The following is a 25,743-nucleotide window of genomic DNA, read 5'->3' as shown; positions in this document are numbered from 1 at the left end:
GGGGTCAGAGATTGTCTCAATATTTCTATTTGTACCCTTGGCATGACACATAGTTTAATAAGTAAAGGCTTTTCTCCTCATTCCTTTATATTATGGGGGGGGGGGACACCACTTCCTATCCATTCAGAGCTTTCAACCTAAAGGAAAAAATATATGCGTGGAATGGCAGGCAATCTGGGAGGAGAGAGGGGCCTGGATATAGGGGAAATTTTAGGTAATTAGAAAACAAAAGGTCCGGGTTAAAAAAAATTATTTGTAAAAGGAAAGAAAAAAAATGAGGTATGAGAATGAATACACAAACATCCACGCCACATTTACAAGATAAAACCACATGGTTCTATTTCATGGAAAAAGAAGTCCGAGGGAATTGGTTGCTCACAAGAATTCTTCTCCAGTTATAAAGAAACGATAGCTCGGTTAAGTCCTGCATCCATACCCATATCTAGCCTGATGCTAGCTCTCTTCTTTATAGCTCCTTTCATCGAGTGTTTCAATAATATCTAAGTGAAGGCGGAAATTATCCCTATCTAAGGGAAAGCTGAGCCTCAGTGGCTGAGCGGTGTTTGAAGAGGAAAGACAGCTGAGTTTTGCAGACAGCAGTTTGTGCCCTGCAGTTATAAAAATGTCATTTGACTTGCAAACTGGATCTGGAAGTCGTTGATGGAGAATAAATGGAGCCATGATGTCATTCCTTTTACACAGTCTGTTTTCCTGACCATAACCACACGTTAATCACCATAGCCAATGACTGGGATTCAAATTCTGCATCCTAAAACAGGGTAGCTGCAGTAATGGAAAAATACCATCACTTGTAATATTTGGAAAATGCAGTGTGAGGTTTTTGTGTGCTTTTAAAATAAAACAAAAACAAAAAAGTAGAGCAAACATCTGTTTTCCATCAGCAACAGCATTTTCAGCAGGGGGAATGGATGCTTCTCCTGGAGTTGAATTTGCTGAAATGCCACAGCATGAAAACGTCCTCAGTTCTGTGTCTGTAAACCAATTATCCGGCCAATTCACTGGCCAATTCACCCCAAGTGTGTTAGGGAACTTTCAAGAAACACAAACTAGCACATACAATTTGGCTCATGAAATCCAAAAGGTGCAAGAAGCAAACTACATTCAGAATTCCAGCTCCCTTAAACTATATATTAACATATTTCTAGGGAATATTCCTGTGCAAATCTTCTACTTCTAGTTCCCACATGCTTTCATGTATAGGGTTTTCAGAAAGGTCTGTCATCTTCACAGCTTGAAGACAAGGTTCAGGATTGCAGGTCTGAATGACTCCCATTATCATCACATATTTTCCTAGCACACAAAAAAAGAGTAAATATAGTTACTGAATAAATCAATTAAATTTTAAAGCAAACAAGGTTCTGTTCTTCAAAGACTGTAACTTCCCTAGAGTGACAAAGTAAACACTCAGCACCAAATCTAGAAAAAAGGGATGAAGAAATATTAAAGATCAAAATTCCAAAGAAGTGAATAATCAAAGGAAGGACTTAGAGTAAGATGGATAGAACACTTTACAAACTTTAAAGTACTATATAAATGCTGGCTATTATTAGGAAGAGACTGGGGAAAGAAAATGCAGCTGGATAATGTTAAAATCTTTAGTTCCAAGTTAAAAACAAAAACATAATAGCCAATCCTCATGCAAAGAATGACATTTTGTGATGGAAAAGACTTTTAATGTTAAGGTATATGTTAGAATTAGATGGGCTGTTACAAAGAGTCCAAGAAAATCCATGTTATCAAATTAATGTTCCCTTATTAAAAGCCATGAAGTAGCCCTAGAAGAGAAGAATCAGCCTGGGGTCCTGTAGATGGGACAATATTCATCTTTGCAGGCCTCAAGGTAAACTTTTCTGACGGATCCACAGAAAGCAAATTCAATTTTCGTTTGACAGTGCCAAAAAAAAAAAAAAGCTTGGCAGACAGCACCTCGCTGGTCCAGATTGCACAAAACTGATATCCTGCCACCTTCCACTTAATCCCAGACCACTCACTGGACAAACTAAAATAAATCATCAAGAGGGCAGTCTGCCATATTAATGATCTAATGACATATTAACCACTACCCTCTTCCCAATTCCTCAGAGAAGTGGTCCTCCTTGAAAGCAAAACTTGGCTAGTCTAAACCACACAGAACTCAATTGTGTAAAAAACCCCAAACAGCATGAAGGACAGGCAAGCTGCCAGGCCCTGATACATGCCATAGAGCTTCTGGATTTTATTATTTTTTTTAATCACATTATCTCCATTCTCCAGGACTGATTTTATATTCTTGTCCCCAGGGCTATGACCAAAAGGAGTCAGGCAAATTTACTCTTAGGTTCTTTTCCTGACCCTACTACAGGTGGTAGGATCTCCACTTAAAACAATAATACCTAGTCTCCCAGGGGCCTTTAATAATTCTAAATCTATTTTTGCTGAACATTTTGCATGATCTGGAATTGCTAGGTAGAATAACTGATGACTCAGAGAAGAGAGAAGTCAAAGAGGAAGGCAGAGAGAAGCTCCCAACTGACAGCTTGATGAAGATTTAATAGCAGGAGTGGGTTTGGGAGGCTCCAAAAGAAAGTGTGAGAGAGAAGAGGTAGGAGGTTGTCTACCAAACTGAAGGTCTACAGAGCTGTCGTGTTGACATTATATTTGTATGTCTATGAAACCTGGACAGTCTACCAGACCCATGCCAGAAAATTGAACCACTTCCATTTGAATTTTCTTAGGAAGGTTTTTGTTTTTTTGTAAAGACATTTTATTTTGCCAATTACATGTAAAGATAATTTTCCACATAAGTTTTCTGAAGTTATATGATCCAAATTGCCTCTCTCCCTCCCTTTCCTCCCCCTTCCTGGAGATGGCAAGCAATTTGATCTTGGTTATACATGTATTATCAAGCAAAACATATTTCCATATTGTTCATTTTTGTCAAAGAATGCTCATATAGAACCAAACCCCCCAAATAAACAAGTGAAAAATCATATGTATTTGCAAATTAAAACAATGCTGAGGTACCACCTTACATCTAGCAGACTGGCCAATATGGCAGCAAAGGAAAGTGATAAATATTGGAGCGGATGTGGCAAAATTGGGACCCTAATGCTTTGTTGGTGGAGTTGTGAATTGATCCAACCATTCTGGAGGGCAATTTGGAATATGCACAAAGGGCTTTAAAAGATTATCTGACCTTTGATCCAGTCATACCACTGCTAGGTTTGTACTGCAAAGAGATAATAAGGAAAAATATGTGTACAAAAATATTTATAGCTGCGCTCTTTGTGGTGGCCAAATATTGGAAAAGGAGGGGATGCCCTCCAATTGGGGAATGGCTGAACAAATTATGATATATGTTGGTGATGGAATACTATTGTGCTACAAGGAATAATAAAGTGGAGGAATTCCATGGAGACTGGAACAACCTCCAGGAATTGATGCAGAGTGAGAGGAACAGAACCAGGAAAACATTGTACCCAGAGACACTGTGGTACAATTGAATGTAATGGACTTCTCCACTAGTGGCAATGCAGTGATCCTGAACAACTTGGAAAGATCTAAGAGAAAGAACAGTATCCACATTCAGAGGAAGAACTGTGGGAGTAGAAACACAGAAGAAAAACAACTGCTTGATCACATGGGGATATGATTGGGGAAGTGGACTCTAAATGATCACCCAAGTGCAAATATCAGTAATATGGAAATCAGTCTTGATCAATGACATGTAAAACCCAGTGGATTTGCATATCAACTATGGGAGGGGGTGAGGGGAAGGGAAGGAAGGAACATGAATCTTGTAACCATGGGAAAATATTCTAATTTAATTAATTAAATAAAAATTTCCAAAAAAAAAATTAAAAAAACCCATTAGGTCCAAAATCTCAAAAAAAAAATAACATGGAAATAGGTTTTCAACAATGATCCATGTATAACCCAGTGAAATTGCTTGTCAGCACAGGGCGTGGGGAAGGAAGAAGGATGGGAAAAATCATAAATCATGTAATGATGGAAAATTATTCTAAATAAATAATTAAAAATTTTTTTTAAAAAATCATGCTTTTATCTGCATTCCAATTCAAACATCTCTGGAGGTGGATAGCATTCTTTGTCATAAGTTCCTCAGAATTATACTGAATCATGTATTGCTGAGAGTAGCTAAGTCTTTCATAGTTGGTTAACATTCAATATTGCTGTTACTGTGTACGATGCTCTCCTGGTTCTGCTTATTTCACTCTGCATACCTTCATGAAGGTCTTTCCAGCTGTTTCTAAAATCATCCTGTTCATCATCCCTTACAGCACAATAGTATTCCATCACCAACATATACCACAATTTGTTCAGCCATTCCCCAATTGCTGGGCACCCCCTCAATTTCCAATTCTTTGCCACCACAAAAAGAGCAGCTATAAATATTTTTGAACAAGTAGGTCCTTTCCCCTTTTTAAAAAATCTCTTTGGGATACAGAACTAGTATTCGTATTTCTGAAGATCATCTAGCAAGATAAGGTGCCAGACACTGAGGTCCTCTGAACTGAACTGCCAAGCACTCAGACTCTACCACAGAGACTGAAAACCCTGACCATCTTAGAATCAATACTGTGTATTGGTTCCAAGGCAGAAGAGCAGTAAGGGCTAGGTAATGGTAGTTAAGTAACTTGCCCAGGGTCACACAGCTGGGAAGTGTGTTTGGTCAAATTTGAACCTAGGACCTCCTGCCTCTAGACCTGGTTCTCAATCCACTGAGCCACCTGGCTGCCCCCAACCAAAAAAAAAAAAATCTTAAGGAAAACTTCTTATAATCTGTAAAATAAAGAATGGCCTTAAGTATATTAGATATATTTTAAAAAATCAAACATAACTGAAAAGTTGGCTTATTGGTCTGGATTCAATCATTGAACTTATACAATGATGGATGATATACAATCTTTTTTAGTAGAGGATGTACAAAATATATTTATGGGGCTGTTAGGTAGCCAGTCTTGGGAAAGGGAGGTCCTGAGTTCAAATCTTGCCTTAGACACTTCCTAGTTGTGTAATCATGGGAAAAAATCACTTAACTTCAATTGCCTAGCCCTTACTGCTCTTCTGCCTAGGAACCCATTACTACTCACTCAATTCTAAGACAGAAGGTAAGGGTTTTAAAAAAACGTGTGCCCATTTGTAGTCTTAGCTTTTTAAAAGTAAAATATTTCATATTTATGTACCTCTCTCCCTTTAAGAGAAAAAAATTCTTTTGGGGTTTAAATCTTTCATCCTACGGATAGCAAAGGAGGTCAGGAGACCAGAGTTCTAGTTCCATCTCCTTTACCTTTGGATAAATTCCTTTCTCTCTGGTCCTGCTTTTTTATTTGTAAAATAAATGGGGTCACTGATTTAGGGTTGGAAGGAAATTGAGGTCCAGACAAGTCATAGGCTTATAGATAAAATTTTGAAAAGGACCCTAGAGGTCCAACTACCTATTTTACAGGTAAAAAAACTGGGGCCTAAAGCAGCTAAGTGACTTTCCCAAGGGCACAGTCATACTATATCCAGAGATGATCCCGAAGTTTCTTCCCACATATTAGAACAATAACTGACATTTTGGACAAATGCTATTGGGGCTTTTTTACATATATGATATCTCCAGAAGCTCACAGAAATCTGCCAAGGGCTGTGCAGATCTGCCTGGGTTGCATTAGAATCCAGGCTTCCCTGGAGTTTTATCCTGGAGCCTTTTATTACAGATGCAAGGACCTAAGCTCATAAATTTGGCCTGGGAAAGGCCTTGGAGGGCACTGAGTTCACTGATTCCCATTTTGAGGATAAGAAAACTAAGGCTCAGCGAGGTTAGGTATTAGCCTGGGTCACACAACAAGAAAGCATCAACAATAAGCCATGTAAGTCCAGAACTTATAGCTCCATTTGTGGGTTTCTACATTTGGCCCTGGAAGGGACAATGTCAGAGGTCAATAGGCTAAGCCCTTTGATTTTACAAAAGAATCTCAGGTTCAGAGAGGTTAAATGATTTGCCCGGGGCCACCAGCAAGGACATACAGGCTGCCGAACTCAAACCCAGGTCTTCCTAGTCGCGGATCTTCAAAGATCTATCTCCAGTGCACTAGGGACCAGGGAAGCAGAGGCAAGGGAAGGAAGGGAGGGCGCTGGAGGGCAGGGCCAATGGGAAGGAGAGGCGGGGCCAGAGGGGCGGGCCAAAAGAAGCGGGGAGGGTTACCTGGGGCCAGACAAGGTTTCCCCTGGGGCACCCGCTCCAGGCCCTGTACCGTGAAGACACCGCTCGGGTCCCTCAGCCGCGCCCAGCTGCCCTTTTCTGCCGCTTCCAGCACCCGGCCCTGCATCCACACGACCGCCAGCTCCAGCGGGGCTCGGCCTGCCGGCTCCCGGGCCAGCCGCCAGGCTCCGGGTCCGCCTACGGCACAGCGCCGCAGCTGCTCAGCCAGCAACTTCAGCGGAGGCGCTGTGGGAAGCCGCACCGCTGGGCTCGGGCCCCGGACTCTGCACGAGCCAGCAGAAGGGGAGTCCGACGCCATGGCCCAAACCGCAGTCTCCCGCCAAGTTTGACGAACTACGCTAATGGAGGGCGGCCACGCCAATCAGGAGCGTGCGTGCAGAATCCACCAATGGAGACTGGGCAGAGAAGGCGGAGACTTCGGGGGCGCGGGCGCTTGGTTATTAATGAATGAAAGAGAGGGCTCCGGGGCTGTTGTCCACAGACTGAGGGAGCCTCCCTGCCCTCTACCATTGTCCCTGAGCCATTCAGCAGTAAAATATTACCAGATTAGAAAAGATGGACAGTTCCCAAACACCCTATCATCATCTTGCTGTCAACTGAAAGCTTAGTGCAAAAATCACAGGATTCCTCCGAAGTAAGTTTGGTTCCCTACCCACGTGCTTGTAAGTATCAAAGGAGATAGTCAATAACCGTAAAGTGCTACTTTACAAGACACTGTGCTAAACTCTGAGGATACAAAATGAAGCAAAAGACAATTCCTGCCCTCAAGGAGTTCATAATCTGAATAAAATGTGCTTGCAGAACATATATAATATTAGCTATTACTATTTTTCAATATTAGACAAAGTATTGTATTAGCTATTATTCAATATCTAACATTTTATTGGGAAATAAATATTAGGTATATTTCTATAATAACATAATGCTATGTTATCAGGAAAGAATATTTGTAGTTAACATACTGCTTTAAGGTTTGCATAATATCTGGAAATATAATTGCTAACAGGAACTAATAATAGGTAACATTTACATAGTCCTTTAAGGTTTGTAAAATGCTTTACATAGATTATTTCTGAAGCAACAAGATGCGGATCCAAAGCCTTAAGTGCTAGGTAAATATTAGCTATTATTATTTCCCAATAATATTATGGTAATACTATTTTGCCTATTGATTGCCTAGCCCTTGCTGTTCTGTATTAGAATTGGTGCCACAGAAGGTAAGGGAAAAGAAAGGGAAGGAAGGAAGGAAGGAAGGAAGGAAGGAAGGAAGGAAGGAAGGAAGGAAGGAAGGAAGGAAGGAAGGAAGGAAGGAAGGAAGGAAGGATGGATTAATTACTTTGGCAATTTTGTGAAGGAGTGATTGGAGAAGGAAGAGACTTCAGGGAGTCAGACAAATTGTAGCGATTTGTAGTAATCCAGGGGAGAGGTGATGAGGGTCTGAACTAGAGTTGGGACAGATGCAAGAGATGTAAAAATAGAAATTCTAAAGAGTTGAAAATCAAGGATATGTAGAGTGAGGGAAAATGAAGAGTTAAAGATGATCATGCCAAGGTTGCAACCCTGGGTGATTAGAAGGATGTTGGAGCCCTCAATGAATATTAACAAAATTCAATAGGGGGCATTATTCAGGGTAAAATACAATTAATTCAACTTCTGACAAATTGAATTTGAGATGCCTGAAGAATTTCCAATAGCAGTTGGAGATGTAGGCTTGGAGTTTAGTAAAGTAGCCACAGATTATAAATATATAAAGATTTCAGGTCATTTGTATAGAGATGATAATTAAACCCATTGAAGGTGATCTGGTTGCCAACTGAGAGAGTGTTGTGAGGCAATAGAAGAAGGGGGAGGTGGGGGAGGGGGGCCACAGCTGGGTAGCTCAGTGGATTGAGAGCCAGAGAGCCAAGCCTAGAGACAGGAGGTCCTAAATTCAAATCTGACCAAACACACTTCCCAGCTGTGTGACCCTGGGCAAGTCACTTGACCCCCATTGCCTAGACCTTACCACTCTTCTGCCTTGGAGCCAATACACAGTTGACTCCAAGACAGAAGGTAAGGGTTAAAAAAAAAAAAGAGGACCCAGGATAAAGTCTTGAGGTTAATGGCATATGGATGATTAGATAGCAAAGGAGACTGAAGAATAGTTAGACAATTAGGAAGAAAACCAAGAGAGAATAGTGTCATGAGAGTCCAGAGAGAAAATAATATTCAGGAAAAAAGGGTAGTTAATAGAATCAAATGCTGCAGAGTTCAAGAAGACCACTAGATTTGATCATTAAGAGATTATTATAGCTATCCTGGAAAGCAATTGGGAACTGTGTCCATAAAGTTATCTGACCGTGCATATCTTTTGATGCAGCAATCCCACCACTCAGCCTAAATAACTTATTTATTTTTTAAAACTCTTGCCCTCTCTCTTAGAATAAATACTGTGTATTTGTTACAAGGCAGTAGAGTGTAAAGGTTAGGCAATGGGGATTAAGTGATAGGGTCACACGGCTAAAAAGTGTTTGAGGTTAAATTTGAACCCAGGATCTCCCACCTCTAAGTCTGGCTCTCAATCCACTGAGCCATCTAGCTATGCCCCCCTATATACTTTTGAAAGAAAATAGGGGCAGCAGGAGGAGGTGGATTGATGGGAAGACCTAGACGGATGGGAGATGAGAAACACCCACCTAGGGACCTTCCCAGGGCCAGTAAAGCACAAAACCTCTTGGGCTATAGAAAAACAAGTTTATTTGATAGTTGGAGTAAGGGAAACTGGTAGCACTACTAAAATCTAGCCTCCACCCAGCTTCTACACCTCCTGCAAAGGAGAGCCCTTATTTTTCTTCTATAGGCCTTGCTTACCAGCTCCCTGCTCTTATCTAAGACCCAAAAGCTATATGACTATCCTACTTATACTTACTATTATGGATTGTCTCTAAAAGGGTTAAAGAGGGGACTTGTGGATAAACATGGCTGCCATCTTAAATGCAGGAATCTACCTCTCCTCAGTGCCTACCAATATAGATTACCTCAAAAGGACAAAAAAACTAAATTCATATGAAAGAAGGGTCTCCACAGTAGGGTGCAGCATTGAAGCAATGAAGTGGTCTGGTACAAAAGGAGGAGTCTGCAGGAGGACAGAAGTCTGCCAGAGAGAGGAAGACATGTCAGGACCCAACAGATTTGAAAGACTTAAAGACTTTGGGGGGATTGGAGTAATTGTTGTATTGTCATAATTTGCCCAAGGGTAGACTGCCTACCTTTCTCTGGCACAAGGGTGCTGGGCATTGGGGAGCGCCCCCAAATGCCAATTGCCCATACCTGTACCCCTAGGCTTTCCCACCATTAGTGACAGAATCCAACCCCACATAGCATTATCCATTTGTCCATTTGTTTGATCAACAATGTCCAGTCTTGACCAAAAGGGAGGTGTGTCAATATGGAATCTAGAAGCCCCCAAACTTGTAGCCTAGAAAGATTAAATGAACCCCAGTTTACTTAGCTCAGTGGTTCTCAACCTTTCTAATGCCGTGACCCCGCAATACAGTTCTTCATGTTGCGGTGACCCCAAACCAAAAAATTATTTTGGTGACTACTTCAAAACTGTAATTTTGCTATGGTTATGATTCTGAATGTAAATACCTGATATGCATTATGTATTCTCATTGCTACAAATCAAACATAATTTAAACATAGTGATTAATCACAAAAACAATATGTAATTATATGTTGAGAAATATTAATCCAGCAGGAGGCAGCCTGAGCGCTGGGGCAGGAGGTAAGTCCTGCCTGGGGAGGGGGTCTGCAGACGCTGCCTTCTTCTTCCTGTCATGTCCGTCCAGTTCGAGCTGAGGCTTCACTTTGCTGGGATTACTGGGCTCCTCCACTCCAGGAGTTATCCACTCCAGGACTCGTTCTTAACCCCTCGGGAACCAGCTCCCGTGTGCTCTCTCTGGGTCTCTGTTTGAGTCCGGTCTCCAGGCAACAGGGTAAATCCATCACCCTTCATAGGGGGAGGGCTGCTGATAGGTAACTAATATTAGTACAATGTGCGGGCAGCAGGGTCCCTGTTCTTTCTGAGATCTTGCTGTAAAGTAGCTTGATTTCTCAGCGGCTAAAGCCATCAGAAATATGTGTTTTCTGATGGCTTTAGGCACCCCTGTGTTTTGGTTGTTTGACCCCCGCCAGGGTCACAACCCATGGGAGGGGGGGTCACGACCCACAGGTTGAGAACCTCTGACATAGCTTAAGGGTGAAGGCTCTTGGTTTGACCTTGTCATTTGTCCCTTCCAGACAACTTCACTACCTCTCAGACTAACAATAGACTTTAAGATGTTATGTATCTCTTTTGTTCCAAAGGTTTCTCCCCTTAGGCCAAAGTCCTTTACCAAGGTGGCCCAGCCCTTGGCTGGGTCTTTCCCTTTTGTGTCCATTGAAAAGTATCAGCCCCTCACTGTTATTCCTGTCTGGAACACCTCATTTTCCTTTATTACCATTGTAAAGTCAATCAGCTGTCCCTCTCATCTTTAGCCATCATGTTTCACCTAGAAAGATATTTAAGCTCCCCAAGAGCCATTAAAGTCATCTAGCTTGGTGGCACTCTCAGGGATAATATCCCCATTGTCCAGGTTTTTCCCTATAAAAGTTGTGGCGCAAGACTGAGTAAAGAATTAAATGCTGGCATTATCCCTTTCCTGATTAAAGACTTGGTTTTTCTGACTAAAAATCAATCAATCAATGAATAAAATAAAAGGGTTAAAGAGGGTGGATTCACAGATGTACTGAATCTTTACCTAAAGTCTGGGATGGTTTCCTAACCCAGAGTCCCAGGTGACCAAAACCCTTGGGTTTACCTTAAACAAGTGGATCTCTGACAGGTGGTCTCTGTACTTCAAGGAAAGGCAGGTCTCCTCCAAGGCAGTTCTCCAACCCAAGAATATCCTAATCTTTCCACAAGATTAGATTTTCCCAGGGCATGCCAGAGCAAAGATTCTCCTTACCAGCTCAGTAGAAAGCTAGATCAGGAGTGACATGCCAGTAAAAATTCCCAAGATCCTTTTCTCCTTTTCATAATCTTCTCCTAGGAGTTGTGTCTAAATTCTCCTCCTTTCCTTTTAAAGCCAATCCCTACTTTTTCTTTATCTCTTATCCCTTACATTTCTACACTTTAAAGAGATCAAAGATAGGACACATGTGAAAAGAGAAAAAAAGATTTGTAGCATCTCTTTTGTGGTGGCAAAGAAATGGAAACCAAGGACCAACCCAATCATTGGGGAAGTTAAATAAATTATAGTATATGAATACAAAAGAATACTTTTGAACTCTAAGAAATCATGAAGGGGATGGTTTTAGGGAAACTTGGGAAGACACATATTGCCTGAGACAGAGTAAAGTGATTAGAACCAGAACAATTTTCACCATAACAACAATATTATAAAAATGAAAAAGGAAAGAATATTCTACTGATAGGAGTCTCATAGAGACCATTTGAGGAGAAAGCTTTGGGACAATTAGAGGTGTTCCTGACACATCTACTACATTTAAAGAGCCAATAGGATTACATTCAGAATCAGTTTTACTTACCAAAACTGACCTGGAAGCTTCAGTGTCTAACAGGCAATCATAATACATGTTCCCAACTTTCAGCCTCACGTGAGGGTCTTTGTTTTGGGGAGGGGAATAGGCTGGGATAACTGGTGTTAAACCATCAGGGTCTAGGGAATCGAAGGTTTCACCCCCCCAAATCGAGAACCCTTCCCCCCCACACACATACCATCATAAATATCCCTGGCTATTCCTCATTCTAAGAAGTACCATGATGCCCACTGCAAGCAAAACAGTTCTTTTCAGCCATGAGAAATTCCACCAGTTATCATTAGGAGTCACATGAGTCTCTCTAGTCACTTGTGTGTCATTTAATCCTTTGTTTGGAAGCCAGAATACAAAGACTTGAGAAGCAAATTTAAGATATTAATAGTTATGTGGGGGGAAAATGCTCTAAATTACTAATAATTAGAGAAATATAGATTCTGGCAATTCTGAGGTTTCATTTCCTACCCAACTGGGTTGACAAAGATGACAAAATGGAAAATAACAGTTGTTGGGAAAAGTTTCAGAAAAAAAGGACTCATTAATACACTCTTGGTGGATCTGTGAATTGATCTAGGCATGCTTAAACAAACAACAACAACAACAACAACAAAAACAAACCAGCTTTAAAATATACCCCAAAAGTCATTAAAACATATATTTACCCTTTAACCCACTGATACTATTGCTAGGTCTATGACCCAAAGAGATCAAAGAAAGAGGAAAAGGATCCACATGTTCAAAAATATTTATAGTAATTCTTTTTGCAATAGGAACAGGGAACTAGGAACAGAGAATAGCTAAACAAATTAAAGATTATGAAGATAATGGACTATTATTATACCAAAGAGATGACAAAGAGTATCCAGATTCAGAGAAAATTGGGAAGACTTGGATAAATTGATGCAGTCAGGTGAGTAAAACTTGGAAAACAATTTTATAAGAACAACATTATTTAAAAAAAAAAAAAAAGCTTTGTAAAACGTAACTGATCAGTTCATTGACCAACCCTGATTCTGGAGGAGCAATGATGAAGTATGGGACTCATCACCCGAAGTCATGGACTCAATACACAGGAGATATGCATCTTCAGACATAGCTAATTGGGTTTTTTTGTTTGTTTGTTTGTTTGTTTTTTTTTGCTTAACCATGCAGAAGAGAATCTGTGTTTTGGCTTGATTAATCAGAAATTTCGACTTCCTTTCCATTTGTTTTAAATTTGAGACAATCAGCAGCCACAAAATTGATCCCACTGTCACTGCCTCCCTGGGTGGTACCACCTAATTGAGGAGCTGTGATTGGTTCCTGGGGGATGATATAGGAGAGTTAGTGGGTGTAATGAGGATTTATAAGATGAGACCCAACAGGAAGCTGGGGGGTTTTCTTGTTTTCTGAGGCTGAGATTCAGAGACAGACACTGAATTGTTAGGCTCTGGATTATTAGGCTAGGAAATTCTTCACCTCCTATCTATATTTCTCTCTTATTTTCTTTGTCTTACTAATAAATCTAGCTATTAATAGTCTTGTGACTTAAGGGTTAATTACAATTTTGGTGACCACTCATTCTAATCATTATACCATGCATATTTGTCATAGAGATTTTTAAAAAATCTATTTCAATGAAGTTAGTATAATAGGGTTGCCAAGAAGAAAAGAAAGAAAAGAAAAGGCTAACCAGAAGCATTTTGTAAAGGTGCATAGAAGAGGAGGAAGCTAAGTTGATACTTCATGGCTGTGTGAGCCTGGGCAAGTCATTTAACCCTGGTTGCCTAGTCCCTACTGCTTTGGAACCAATACACAGTATTATTCTAAGATGGAAGATAGGGTTTTTTTTTAAAGTGCATAGAAGAATACAGAAAGTAGACTATAAGGAAACTCTGACAGTGTTGAAAGCTAAATACTTAATTTATCATATTATTATTTATATAATTTGTAATTTATTATATTATTATATTCTTAAAAGGAAAAGTAAGTTGTATATAATAGAAATTTCCAGTTTTATGCACAATCCTTTTTTCTATTCTACTTTATATATTCAAATATTAATTTTATTTCTCTTTTTCATTCAAAATAAAATGAAAGAGTTAAGGAGAGGAGATAACAGGTATTGACTTTTTTTCCTAAGAGTTTTGCTGTGCATGCAAAGAAATAAATATATAAGATAACAGCTTTGGAGGACAGTTAATGTCTAATATATATATATATAATGTCTAATATATATATAAATGGGACACTTGGTTTCTTATATAATCAAATAAAATATATCTTTTCTTTTCTTTTTTTTTTAACCCTTATCTTCCATCTTGGAGTCAATACTGTGTATTATTATTGACTCCAAGGGGGCAGCTAGGTAGCTCAGTGGATTGAGAGCCAGGCCTAGAGATGGGAGGTCCTAGGTTCAAATCTGGCCTCAGCCACTTCCTAGCTGTGTGACCCTGGGCAAGTCACTTGACCCCCATTGCCTACCCTTACCACTCTTCTGCCTTGGAGCCAATACACAGTATTGACTCCAAGACGGAAGGTAAGGGTTTAAAAAAAAAAATTATTGACTCCAAGGCAGAAGAGTGGTAAGGGCTAGGCAATGGGGGTCAAGTGACTTGCCCAGGGTCACACAGCTGGGAAGTGTCTGAGGTCAAATTTGAACCTAGGACCTCCTGTCTCTAGGCCTGACTCTCAATCCACTGAGCCACCCAGCTGTCCCCAAAATATGTCTTTTCTTGTACTTCCTTCAAGTTAAACCTTAAGAGTTTCACTCTTATCCACAGTTGTGAAATATCATTTCCTTTCTTATATGTATTTTATGCTTTTCCCTGTCTTCCTTTAAGTCACATCTAAAATTCCACCTTCTGCAGAAAGTTTTTTCCAGTTCCTCCCATGTTAGTGCATTCCCTCTGTTCCTTATTTCCAATTTATCCTGAATATATCTTGTTGTTTACTTATAGTTGTTTGCATAGTTTCTCCCATTTGATTGTGGGCTTCTTGAGAGCAGGTACTGTCTGTTACTTTTGGATCTTCAGGGCTTAGCACAGTTCATGGCACATAGGTGTTACTTAATAAATGTTTCTTGACTGGTGTTTTATTTTTTTCCTATGCAAAGAGTAAACCTTTTATAAGGGGGCAGCTAGGTTGTTCAGGGGTTTGAGAATCAGGCCTAGAGATGGGAGAGGGAGAGAGAGAGAGAAGGGGAGAGGGAAGGAGGGAAAAAGAAAGGAAAAGGGGGAGTGAAAGAGAGGAAGGGAGGAAGGGAGGGAGAGACAAATGGATGACAGAGAAAGCTAGGGAAGAGAAAGTCATTTCCCTTCTGAGAGCAAAAGAAAGTTAATCAATTTCCTAGCAAACCCATTCAGTTCATTGGAGTATCACAATTCAGCACTTGATCAACTTCTGAGCCTTCCTATTGAAAAGGATCAAGTTAATAGCAAGTGGCACTACTGATTTACCCCAGACTCAAGGGTTTGGGGAGCAGAATTACACATGGGTAATTTTCATCTAAGTAAATTGAAGAGTTCTCAGTGAATTCCCATTGGACTCTTTCTAGAGCTGACAAACTCATGATCTGCACTTGAGAGTTTTGAAGGGAAACCAGATTAAAATGTAAGGAAATGTTTAACAAAATAAATAAAAATACAGAACAACATAATATTCATTTGTGGGTTTCTAAGTCAATATGTGGTCATCCACTGAGCCTCCTTTGTAACAATGAAAACTGAACCAAGCTTTCCTTAGCCTTTTAAATGGAATTCTTCTCTCCAAAGTTCCCATTATTTTCACCCCAGCAACCAATTCTTCCTTGTTGAAGAGAATAAAATACAGAATAGCAGTTCCCTTCATTTTTTCTTTCAACTTTTGAGGGATGAGTGATCATCAAGACAAGCCAAGAAATGATTAGTTCCCTTGCTTTTGTCAGAGAGGGCACCAGCAAAAGTTCCTCACCACTGCTAGATCTTACCCACGTGCCAGGTTTATGATCTTTACCCTTAAGTCTTCATCTATTTCCTCTATCACTTCTATTTCTCATCAATAATTTTTATTTCATAAACATCTGCCATACTCTTCTTACTTTGGGAATTTCATGGATTTCCTAAAAAAATTACCTTCTTAATATAAAATATAATATCACCCCCTAAATCTCCCCTTCTGCCTAATTTGATCTTTTTTAATAGGATACACCGAGGCCACTAAGAGCCAATAGTCAAATGCCATTTGCATTTATACCTCAGAAATCAGAAAATGCTATCAATTGGAGTTTAACATTGTTTTGTGTATTGCCCAGACTTAAGAAAGTGATGGAGAAAATGCTAGTAATACAGATTAAAGTTAAAAGTTGTGTCATGGTTTTCAAAGAACCTATTAGTAAACATTTACCAGCACACTCCTGGATACATCCTCCCAGGTCCATGTCCCAAATCAGTGGTCTCATCCCATCAAATTTCAATGGCATTTAGAAGATTAAATTTGTTTCTTGGTGTTTGGATTTCTCTAGTTCCCCTAGCTTATGGCCAGTACTTTCTATACTTCTCTAGCTACAAATGGCTGAGTAGGTCCCAAAGCACTGTACAAACATGAACTATTATGATCATTTGAGCAATTGAAGTTAAAAAAAGAAAATTGGAAGTTTAGGTTGATCATATGAGTAATATTAGTAATAAACAGGAAGATGTGGTTGCTTTTTTAAAAAATCATCTCATTTTCATATATATTAAAAGAAATATAATGTTCAGCTCAAGTCAAATCAACAAGCATTTATTTATTTTTAAAACTTTAACCTTCTACTTCCCAGCTGTGTGACCCTGGGCAAGTCACTTGACTCCCATTGCCTAGCCCTTACCACTCTTCTGCCTTGGAACTAATACATGGTATTGATTCCAAGATGGAAGATAAGGGTTTTTAACCCCCCCCCCCCAAAAAAAAAAACCTTAACCTCTGCCTTAGGATTCATACTAAGCATCAGTTCCAAGGTAGAATGGTGGTATAGGCTAGTGTGAAGATGGGATTGACTCTTCCCTTGCCTACTTTTAAATTTAATTAACCAGAAGCTAGACACCCCTACTTAACACTAAGTAGGGGAGGTTCAAAAGCCACTTGATAAAGTGTGTGACAACTCATAAACAACTGACCATCCCCTGGGCAGTGCTAAGCAAATTTAAAGACTGCTATTGGTCCTCATAATGTGGAGGAAGGAACAGGAAGTGATGTGAAAAAAGGACTATAAAAGGTGATGAACTTTCTGTGCAAGAGGTTTTCATCCTAAATTTTAGAATTGGAGGATCTTGGACTGGAACCATGGCTTGGACTACAATTTGGATCTGGGACTCTAACTCTTGGACTGCTTCTGTAAGTCTGCTCCTGGATCTCCTCCCTTTGGACTGTGGCTTGGGTGAGTGAGAAGCTGACCTTCCTTTCCTGGTTTCTGGAGAGATTAGTTCCAGAGAGGCCTCCCCTTCTTGGAGGAGGCCATGTGGGTTGAACCCTTGTTTAATTCTCCACCAAGTCCTCTGGCTGAGGGATTAATGAGCCCTGCTTGGATTGAGCTGGGGATCAGAGCAACATTTAGGGTGATAAGCTAGACTTCTTACTCTACCTTCTTTTACATTTCTCTACTTCCACTCTTTCCACTTCTTTGTAAAGAAAGCTACTGAAAGTCAACTTGACTTGAGCTATAATATTTTTAAATTGGTGATCACTGTATTATCTTAGAATTCTCATATATTTAGTTCAACCATAAATTTTAATTCCTTACACTAAGTTATTAGGGTTAAGTGACTTGTCACACAACTAGAAAGAATCTGAGGCCAGATTTGAAATCGGGATTTATTGTCTCTCAGTCTGGCTCTCTTATCTCCTGAGGCACCTAGCTGTCTCCAACAAGCATTTATTAAGTGCCTACTGAATGCCAAGCATAGTGGCAAGTCTTCAAGGAGCTCATAATCTAATGATAGGGCAGATAACAATCCCATGGGGATCCATGATCCTATGTTAGGGAAAAGTGGGAATGAAACAAGATTGGCAAGACTAGGGCAGAGGAGGAAGTGTTTTGATCATCCCCTTATTAAATGATAATATTAAGAGATTGGGGGGGGGGCATAGCTAGGTGGCTCAGTGGGTAGAGAACCAGGTCTAGAAGTCGGGAGGTCCTGGGTCTAAACTTGGCCTCACACACTTTCTAACTGAGTGACATTGGACAAGTCACTTGACCCCCATTGCCTAGCTCTTATGGCTGTTCTGCCTTGGAACCAATACCGATTCTAAAATGAAAGTTAAGATTTTGAAAAAAAAGTGGGGAGAGCCCTGGAAATATAGATATTCTCAAAGAAAATCACTAATACTTCTCCTTTAATTCTTGCTTGTTAAGAAAGACTATTTCCTTTCATTTGGAAAAAAAAATAGAACAAATACTTATTCTTAACTTTCTGGTAACAGAAACCAGGTGGAGACAGCTCTCCCAGACTTGGGGAAATTGATTGCTAAATTGTCACTATGAGCACAAATGTCTTGGAAATTGGCAAATGAGAAAAATCAAGGCTTGATTTATTGTTCTGTTGATTTCTAGACTTAAGAAAGTGGTAGAGAAAATTTTTATAATGTGGATAATGTTTAAAAGTGCATCTGGTGGGCAGCTGAGTGGCTCAGTAAACTGATAGTCAGGCCTAGAGAAGGGAAGTCCTAAGTTCAAATCTGGCCTCAGACACTTCCCAGCTGTGTGACCCTGGGCAAGTCACTTAACGCCCATTGCCTAGCTCCTACTGCTCTTCTACTCTGGAACTAAATATACAATATTGATTCTAAGATGGAAGGTAAGGGTTAAAAATAAAAAGTACATCTGGCTCATTCTGAGAACTGGTTGTTAATTATTTGCCACCAGCACACAACTGGCAGGAGCTGTGACATTTTTTAAAAGTTTATTTATTTAATCAGTTAATTTAAAATATTTTTCCATGGTTACATGAATCATGTTCTTTAGCTGTGACATTTTTGCTGTCTAGCTTCAGGCCTGATGTTTCATCTGGGTGTTGGTACTGCTGCTTTGCAGACTACTCAAATGACCTAGATAGAGAACTTCTGTGGGTCACACCAGTCTAAGGTCTTTGAAGACCTGGGCCTGAGAATGGGCTCAGTGTTGGCCTATATGACACCGAGGCCAGCGAAAACTGTCCTCTACCATCTGGGAACTATACCTTGCCTCAGTTCCTGGAGGATAAGGAACTGAGGGGAAGAATTTTGCGTTGGCTAAGCTTCTGGCACTGTCTGTCTGTTTGTTTACAGCACACAATTCCCTGGAACTCTACCTGCACACTATAAAATTTCACTAGCATCAGTAATTGCGAAAAACAGCATCTCAAATTGCTGCCATTAGCAAATTGTTGGAGTCTGTTCACACTTGTTAGATCCAGCTCCACAGACCAGCAGCAACCACTTCGGATTTCTTAGCCACCCACTACCCTGATCTCCAAGTTCATTTTATCACTTTTCCTTGGGGATACGTTTCTCCAAGTAATTCAAAGGTAATAGGCGGGGAAATGTTTCATATGGATAGGGGCTCATCTGTTACCCAGAGTGCTTTTCTGCCCACCTGCTCCTCAGGCCCCAGGGTGATCCAGAGAATCTCCAAGCCTGAGAGAAACTATAATGTTAGAATTTTTGGTAGTGTACTATTCTGATTCCTTCCTTCCTTCCTTCCTTCCTTCCTTCCTTCCTTCCTTCCTTCCTTCCTTCCTTCCTTCCTTCCTTCCTTCCTTCCTTCCTTCCTTCCTTCCTTCCTTCCTTCCTTCCTTCCTTCCTTCCTTCCTTCCTTCCTTCCTTCCTTCCTTCCTTCCTTCCTTCCTTCCTTCCTTCCTTCCTTCCTTCCTTCCTTCCTTCCTTCCTTCCTTCCTTCTCTCCCTCTCAGTCTATCCATTCTTCTTTCCTTCCCTTCCTCCCAGCTATATTGGAGTACCAATAGGGAAGCAATTAAAAAAAAACACAACTCAGAATGTGGTGAGATTCACTCTTCTGTTTGGGGAAGTGGGGAGGGAGACTTATACAGGGACAATATTATTAGAAACCTGGAACTAAAACTAGAAGGGCCCTAAGGGCCCTAGGGTAAGGGTTCTTAAGGCCTTATATATATATATATATATATATATATATATATATATATATATATATATATATATATATATATGTCATAGACCCTTCTGGAAATTCTAGTGAAGCCTATGAATCCCTTCTCAAAATATTTTTAAATGTATAAAATAGGATTACAAAGGAAACCAATTAAAGTACACTTATAAATTTCATTTTTTAAGTTCACAGACTTCAGATTAAGAACTCCTGCCATAGAATTCTTTTCTTTTTTTCTTCTTAAAACCCTCTCCTTCCATCTAAGAATTAATACTAAATATTGGTTCCAAGGCATAATAATGGTAAGAGCCAGGCAATTGGGGGTTAAGCAACTTGCCCAGAGTCTCACAACTAGGAAATGTCTGAAATCAGAATTGGACCTAGAATCTCCCATCTCTAGGCCTGGCTTTCTGCCCACTTGAGTCACCCATCTGCCCCATTAAAGATTCTTTTCATGGGTCTTATACTGGGAACTGGGAAAAAGAGAGTCATAAGGGTTTCTCTATAAGGAATGAAATAGATACAATCATCAAGCCAAGACTTCTTAGGGTAAAGAATGAAAATATCAAAGATGGGAGAAAAGGCTAAGATCCAGATTTCTGTCTTATTTTCAAAGTTTATGGGCAACTGACAAGAGCTAAGTTCCTTCTGGGTTAGGGCAAATAAATTCTCTAATAATCCAGTTGTCCTGAATGTCTGCATAAACTCAAGTCTCTCACCTTTCAGGAAAGCAATTGTTGGAGTAAAAAAGTAGAAGGCCAAAGACCAGCTGTGTGTGTGTGTGTGTGTGTGTGTGTGTGTGTGTGTGTGTGTGTAGATAAGGAGTTCTATTGAAGTCTGAATAAGCATGAGGGTTTCAAAGAAATATGGGCTTGTATCAACTGTTGGAGAATAAAATAAACAGACCAGGACAACAGGATCAACAATGATTTCAGCAAAACATATGAAAAGAACAATAAAGTAAAGTTGAGTGCTCTATAATTATAACGATCTATCTTGTTCCCAGAGAAGAAATAAAGAAATGCACGTTCCTACTTTCCTTGAAGAGTTTGGAGAAAACTATGGGTGTAGAGTTGTGTATAAACCACTTTGATCGATTGGCCACTTCAGCAGATGGGCCTGGACCTTCTGTTCTTATTTGGGATGGAGTTGGAACATCACCACTACACATACAACCCTCTCTCCCATCCAAGAAATACTGGTGAGTGCCTGCCATGTGCTTACTGTGCTAGGGCCTGAATAAGATGATGAAGAAAATATTCTACACTTCATATTTTACAGAAATCTGTTAAGTATTTTGCCTATATAGAGTTTCTCATAAGATGGCCCCTGCTAAACAATCAGAAAACTTACTCCAAACCAAATCTTGTAAGATAATAAATATCTCATGTGGCTTTTTTAAGCTAAATATTAGTAAACTATAGACCTTTTCCCCTACAGAGACAAAGAAGGATAGTAAAAATAATAGCTCACTCATATAATTCTTTCATTGGATAAAGATCATCAAATTGTCCCTAACCTGAGAGTCATTGGAAGTTGCTTGGAAATTGAAGAATTAAGTGACTTGTCCAGGGTCACACGACTGTGACCTTTGTCAAGGGCATTTGATTTTCTATACTCCAAGACCCACCTCTCATCACCAGCCCATGCTGTAGCCCATACTCTGAGGTGACTATCCCGAATCCTATTTGCACTTGTAAGATTAGCATTAATATCCAATAACTCCAAGTATTATATTTTATAAGATTTATTAATAATAATTTGAAGTAGAATAAATAAAAGGACAACAGTAAAAGCCTGAGTAAAACTGGGCAGAGCTTCACAAAACTTATATCTTCCCTTCGTTAGTACATAATGTAGGTACATAACTGGAGATGCTGGGAAAGAGAGTCCCTGGGGAGCAAATTCTAAATTACATAATTCCCCCTGTGATTCCATTGGGAAATGTAAAAATCTCCCAGACTTACATGCCTAGTTTCCCCAATGAATCAGTACACATAACCAACATATCTCTAAAGATCTTTAACTAGAGGTACATACAATATTGCATGTTCTAAGGGGAAATTACAATAATTTGGGGATAAGAGGGAGATAAAAGAGAAAAGGAACAAAACTAATGATTGCTAGGAGCACTGACAAAAAGCCAATTAGAGGACAGTCCCCTTTGGCATAGGAGTTACATTCAAAATAAATGTGTTCAGCCCCCCACAGTTCAATCCACTGCATCCCAAAGTTCATTCTGGATCTTTTGGTGCAATGTATAGTTTCTACAGGCATCTCCATGGTGCCTTCTCCAAACAGTTCACTTTCTGGATTCGGGGAGGTAGCAAGTTTCTTATCCTAAAATTAGTCTTAAACAAGAAAAATTTTTGTAAATTGAGAATTTTATGACAATAATACAATGCTCCCTGAGGAGGGTATTGCCTAACACATGAGTCACCCCAGGATACATGGCTGAGTTATGAGGTATATGAATCAATTGTCAAAAGAAAATAAAAAAACATAAAAATCCAAGTAAAAGAAAATAAAGTAACTTCTGGATGAAACATAAAATATCAAAGTCTTATGTATAAAAATTCTAAGTGAGGAAGAATAAGCCCATAACAGGTCCTTGACTCAGGACTCAATTAAAGTGATTTATGTCCCACAAGCCTGTAGTAACATTTATGTACTTATCCAATCAGTAGCCAGGACTATAGAAAATTACCACACTATGAAATAGAAAAGGACCTAGATTTTGAAGCAGAAAAGGAAATGCCATTCCCTGGTCTGATTTTACCTTTGCTCTCAGGGATAGGGGAGCCAAAATGGCAGCCAAACTGAGGTATTTGGTAGCAGTGAATCTGGCATGAGGGAATACTGAATCTGACTTTGCAAACAGTTGCTTCCTTGAACCCCAATAAGTTCAAGTCCCCTGTCTTGGCACAAAATCTCATCAATCCCACAGGGATTGGTTGGTCTCCTTGACCTTGTGATCCTAGGCACTGTACAAGTTAACTTTGTGCTCTTTGGCACTGAGCAGTGACTCTTTTGTGATCCCTTCTCCTAGAATCAGACACAATCATTAATCAAAGTCTCATAATATTTAACAATCAATGGCAGATGTGAAGATTGAATTTAGCTCTCCCCTGATTGTAACAATGAAGGTACTTAGCTCTTCCTTGATTGTGAAGATTGACTTGTAACCCTCTGTCTATTTGCTGATTTAATCCCCAGAAATGTAAGCACAGTACTTGAAGTTGAGTGGGAAGATCAGCCCGTGTTAGATCTGATCACCAAAGGTATAAATCTCCCACTTAATCATGAGGTGGGAGGTCTGTGACCCATGTGTGCAATATCAACTAATTGCTTTCTGGGAAGTCCTAGAGCAGAGCGCCTGCTATGATTGGTAGACGTGAAATTTAGGGGAGGTGACACGAGAAAAAGTTCTTTAAAAAGAGAACCAGACTGGAGGGGATGTGGCAAAGTGGGGACATTAATTCATTGCTGGTGGAGTTGTGAATTGATCCAACCATTCTGGAGGGCAATTTGGAACTATGCCCAAAGGGTACTGAAAGACTGTCTGCCCTTTGATCCAGCCATAGCACTGCTGGGTTTGTACCCCAAAGAGATAATAAGGAAAAAGACGTGTACAAGAATTTTCATAGCTGCGCTCTTTGTGGTGGCCAAAAACTGGAAAATGAGGGGATGCCCTTCAATTGGGGAATGGCTGAACAAATTGTGGTATATGTTGGTGATGGAATACTATTGTGCTAAAAGGAATAATAAAGTGGAGGAATTCCATGGAGACTGGAACAACCTCCAGGAAGTGATGCAGAGCGAGAGGAGCAGAACCAGGAAAACATTGTACACAGAGGCTGATACATTGTGGTACAATCGAAGGTGATGGACTTCTCCATTAGTATCAATGCAATCCCTGAACAATCTGCAGGGATCTAAAAAAAAAAATACTACCCACAAGCAGAGGATAAACTGTGGGAGTAAAAACACCGCTGAAAAGCAACTGCTTGACTACAGGGTTGGAGGAGATAAGACTGAGGAGAGACTCTAAATGAACACTATAATGCAAACTCCAACAACAGGGAAATGGGTTCGAGTCAAGAACACATGTGATAACCAGTGGAATCATGCGTTGGCTATGGGAGAGGGAAAGGCGGGGGGGGGGGGGGGGGGGAGGGGAGGGGAGGAAAAGAAAACGATCTTTGTTTCCAGTGAATAATGTATGAAAACGACCAAATAAAATAATATTAAAATTCAAAAAAAAAAAAAAAAGAGAGAACCAGAGGCCAGAAGAGGTTCTTCGATTCAAGTTAGAGGGAAGAACTCTGACTTGGAGTAAAGACTGGAGGACAGACACTTGAGGAGAGACTGGAAGAGGAACTCAACCTTGGAGGAACTCGTGCAGGAGACCTCAGACTGCTTTCCTTTTATATGGTCACAGTTGGTGAGTGAAAAGCTGACTTAGTGACCCCACCTTTCTGGAGGTGTGAAGCCTTCAGGAAAGGCTTATCGTCTTGAGACTCTTTTCCCCAGGCTGGGGCTTAGAATTTTTTACTGGTATCAGTGGAAGCCAGAGCTCTATCTCTCTCTCTCCCCCTTTTCTCTTTTCCTTAATATCTTCCCTCTGTTGTAAATAAACTACCAGAAAACCCATTTACTTTAGTAATTCATTTTGGGAGTTAGAAATTAAGTCCCTGATGACCACCTAATTAATATATTCAGAGTCCAACCATGAATTAAATTTAACACAAATCTCCATAGTCTAAAGCTTTTGAGTATGCATTGATATTAGGGCTAATGGACATTTTAAACTTATCCTAGTGCAAAATCAAAAACCCTTTAATACTGGTAACAAGTGCTTCAAGTACAAAAACGAGAGAAAAAAGAAAACTCAAATACTCTATTGAACATACAAGGAAAAACAATAATAAAAATTCAAATATATATATAGTTCACAATCAGTGACACACTGTGTTTGCCAGGGAGAGGCACAATACAAAGATTTCTCACCCTAAAATGAGATCCATTTCCTTTTTAACTTGGCCATGATCCACAGTGTGAGTGCACAAGATTTTCACCAAGTAACAGCTTTTTAAAACAGTAGTATAGGATCTAATGCACATTTAAAGAAGTACCCAAATCCCCCAAATTATAAGAGCCCCAAAATAATACAGGTTTTGTCCAATGAGTTTATGGGCTTTTATAATGGTATTTTCTCCCGTCCAAGCATAGGGCAATACAAATAAAGACAGTATGTAAGGGGGGAAAGGGGTTATTTTTTAAAAGGGTTGGACTGGATTATTTAAGTGTGTGGTCACCAGGAATTTATATTAATTACAAAGATTTATTTAAAAAATGTAGAAAGAGTGAAGTAAGGAAAATCAGAGAGAGGATAGGGTAAGATATCTAGCCTAAACACTAAGTAATTTACTTCTGGCCCCTGGCTCAAAACCAGGACAGAGAGATTTGGTCCTTAGCTGGCCTCAGCAAAGCTGAGGACCTGGGGAAGTCTCTTCATAAAAATCCAGCAGTTAAGAGTCAGCTTTTTCACTCACCATTTGTCAGTTCAAAGTAAGAGATTTTAGAACAGCCTCACCAGGAACAGGGTCTCAGGTCCAGTCAGCACATTCTTTACCAGCCTTCACTTCAAAGAATGAAGAACTGCCAGAAGAACTCACTCAGGAAGTTGTTACTCCCTTTTAAAGACACTTTCTCTTGCATCCTTTCCTGTGTCTTCCTTTTTACAAGGACAAAGAATAGTCTAAAGCCTTGTTTAGGACTTCCCAGGAGGTAGTCAATTGATTCTGATATATCATCCACTCAATGATTAAGTG

General features: G+C 39.9%; 1 protein-coding gene and 1 long non-coding RNA gene across 2 annotated transcripts; one reads left to right on the top strand and one right to left on the bottom strand.

Moving 5' to 3' along the window:
- Positions 1–313: 313 nt before the first annotated feature.
- RMI2 (RecQ mediated genome instability 2) lies at positions 314–6,574 on the bottom strand. Its single transcript, XM_001376235.4, has 2 exons — positions 6,215–6,574; positions 314–1,311 (listed from the first exon to the last, which is right to left on the bottom strand). The coding sequence occupies exons 1-2, from the start codon at positions 6,528–6,530 to the stop codon at positions 1,163–1,165; spliced, it is 465 nt and encodes a 154-aa protein (XP_001376272.2). The 5' UTR covers positions 6,531–6,574; the 3' UTR covers positions 314–1,162.
- LOC130455561 (uncharacterized) lies at positions 6,562–24,061 on the top strand. Its single transcript, XR_008913623.1, has 4 exons — positions 6,562–6,866; positions 17,068–17,186; positions 20,916–21,110; positions 23,126–24,061. It is a non-coding gene; the product is annotated as an uncharacterized LOC130455561 (long non-coding RNA).
- Positions 24,062–25,743: the final 1,682 nt, after the last annotated feature.

This window comes from Monodelphis domestica, chromosome 7 (genome assembly GCF_027887165.1).
Source record: "Monodelphis domestica isolate mMonDom1 chromosome 7, mMonDom1.pri, whole genome shotgun sequence".
In the NCBI taxonomy this organism is placed as follows: Eukaryota; Metazoa; Chordata; class Mammalia; order Didelphimorphia; family Didelphidae; genus Monodelphis; species Monodelphis domestica.
The sequence above is the reverse complement of the archived record's forward strand: the minus strand, read 5'-3'. Positions and strand labels throughout refer to the sequence as shown.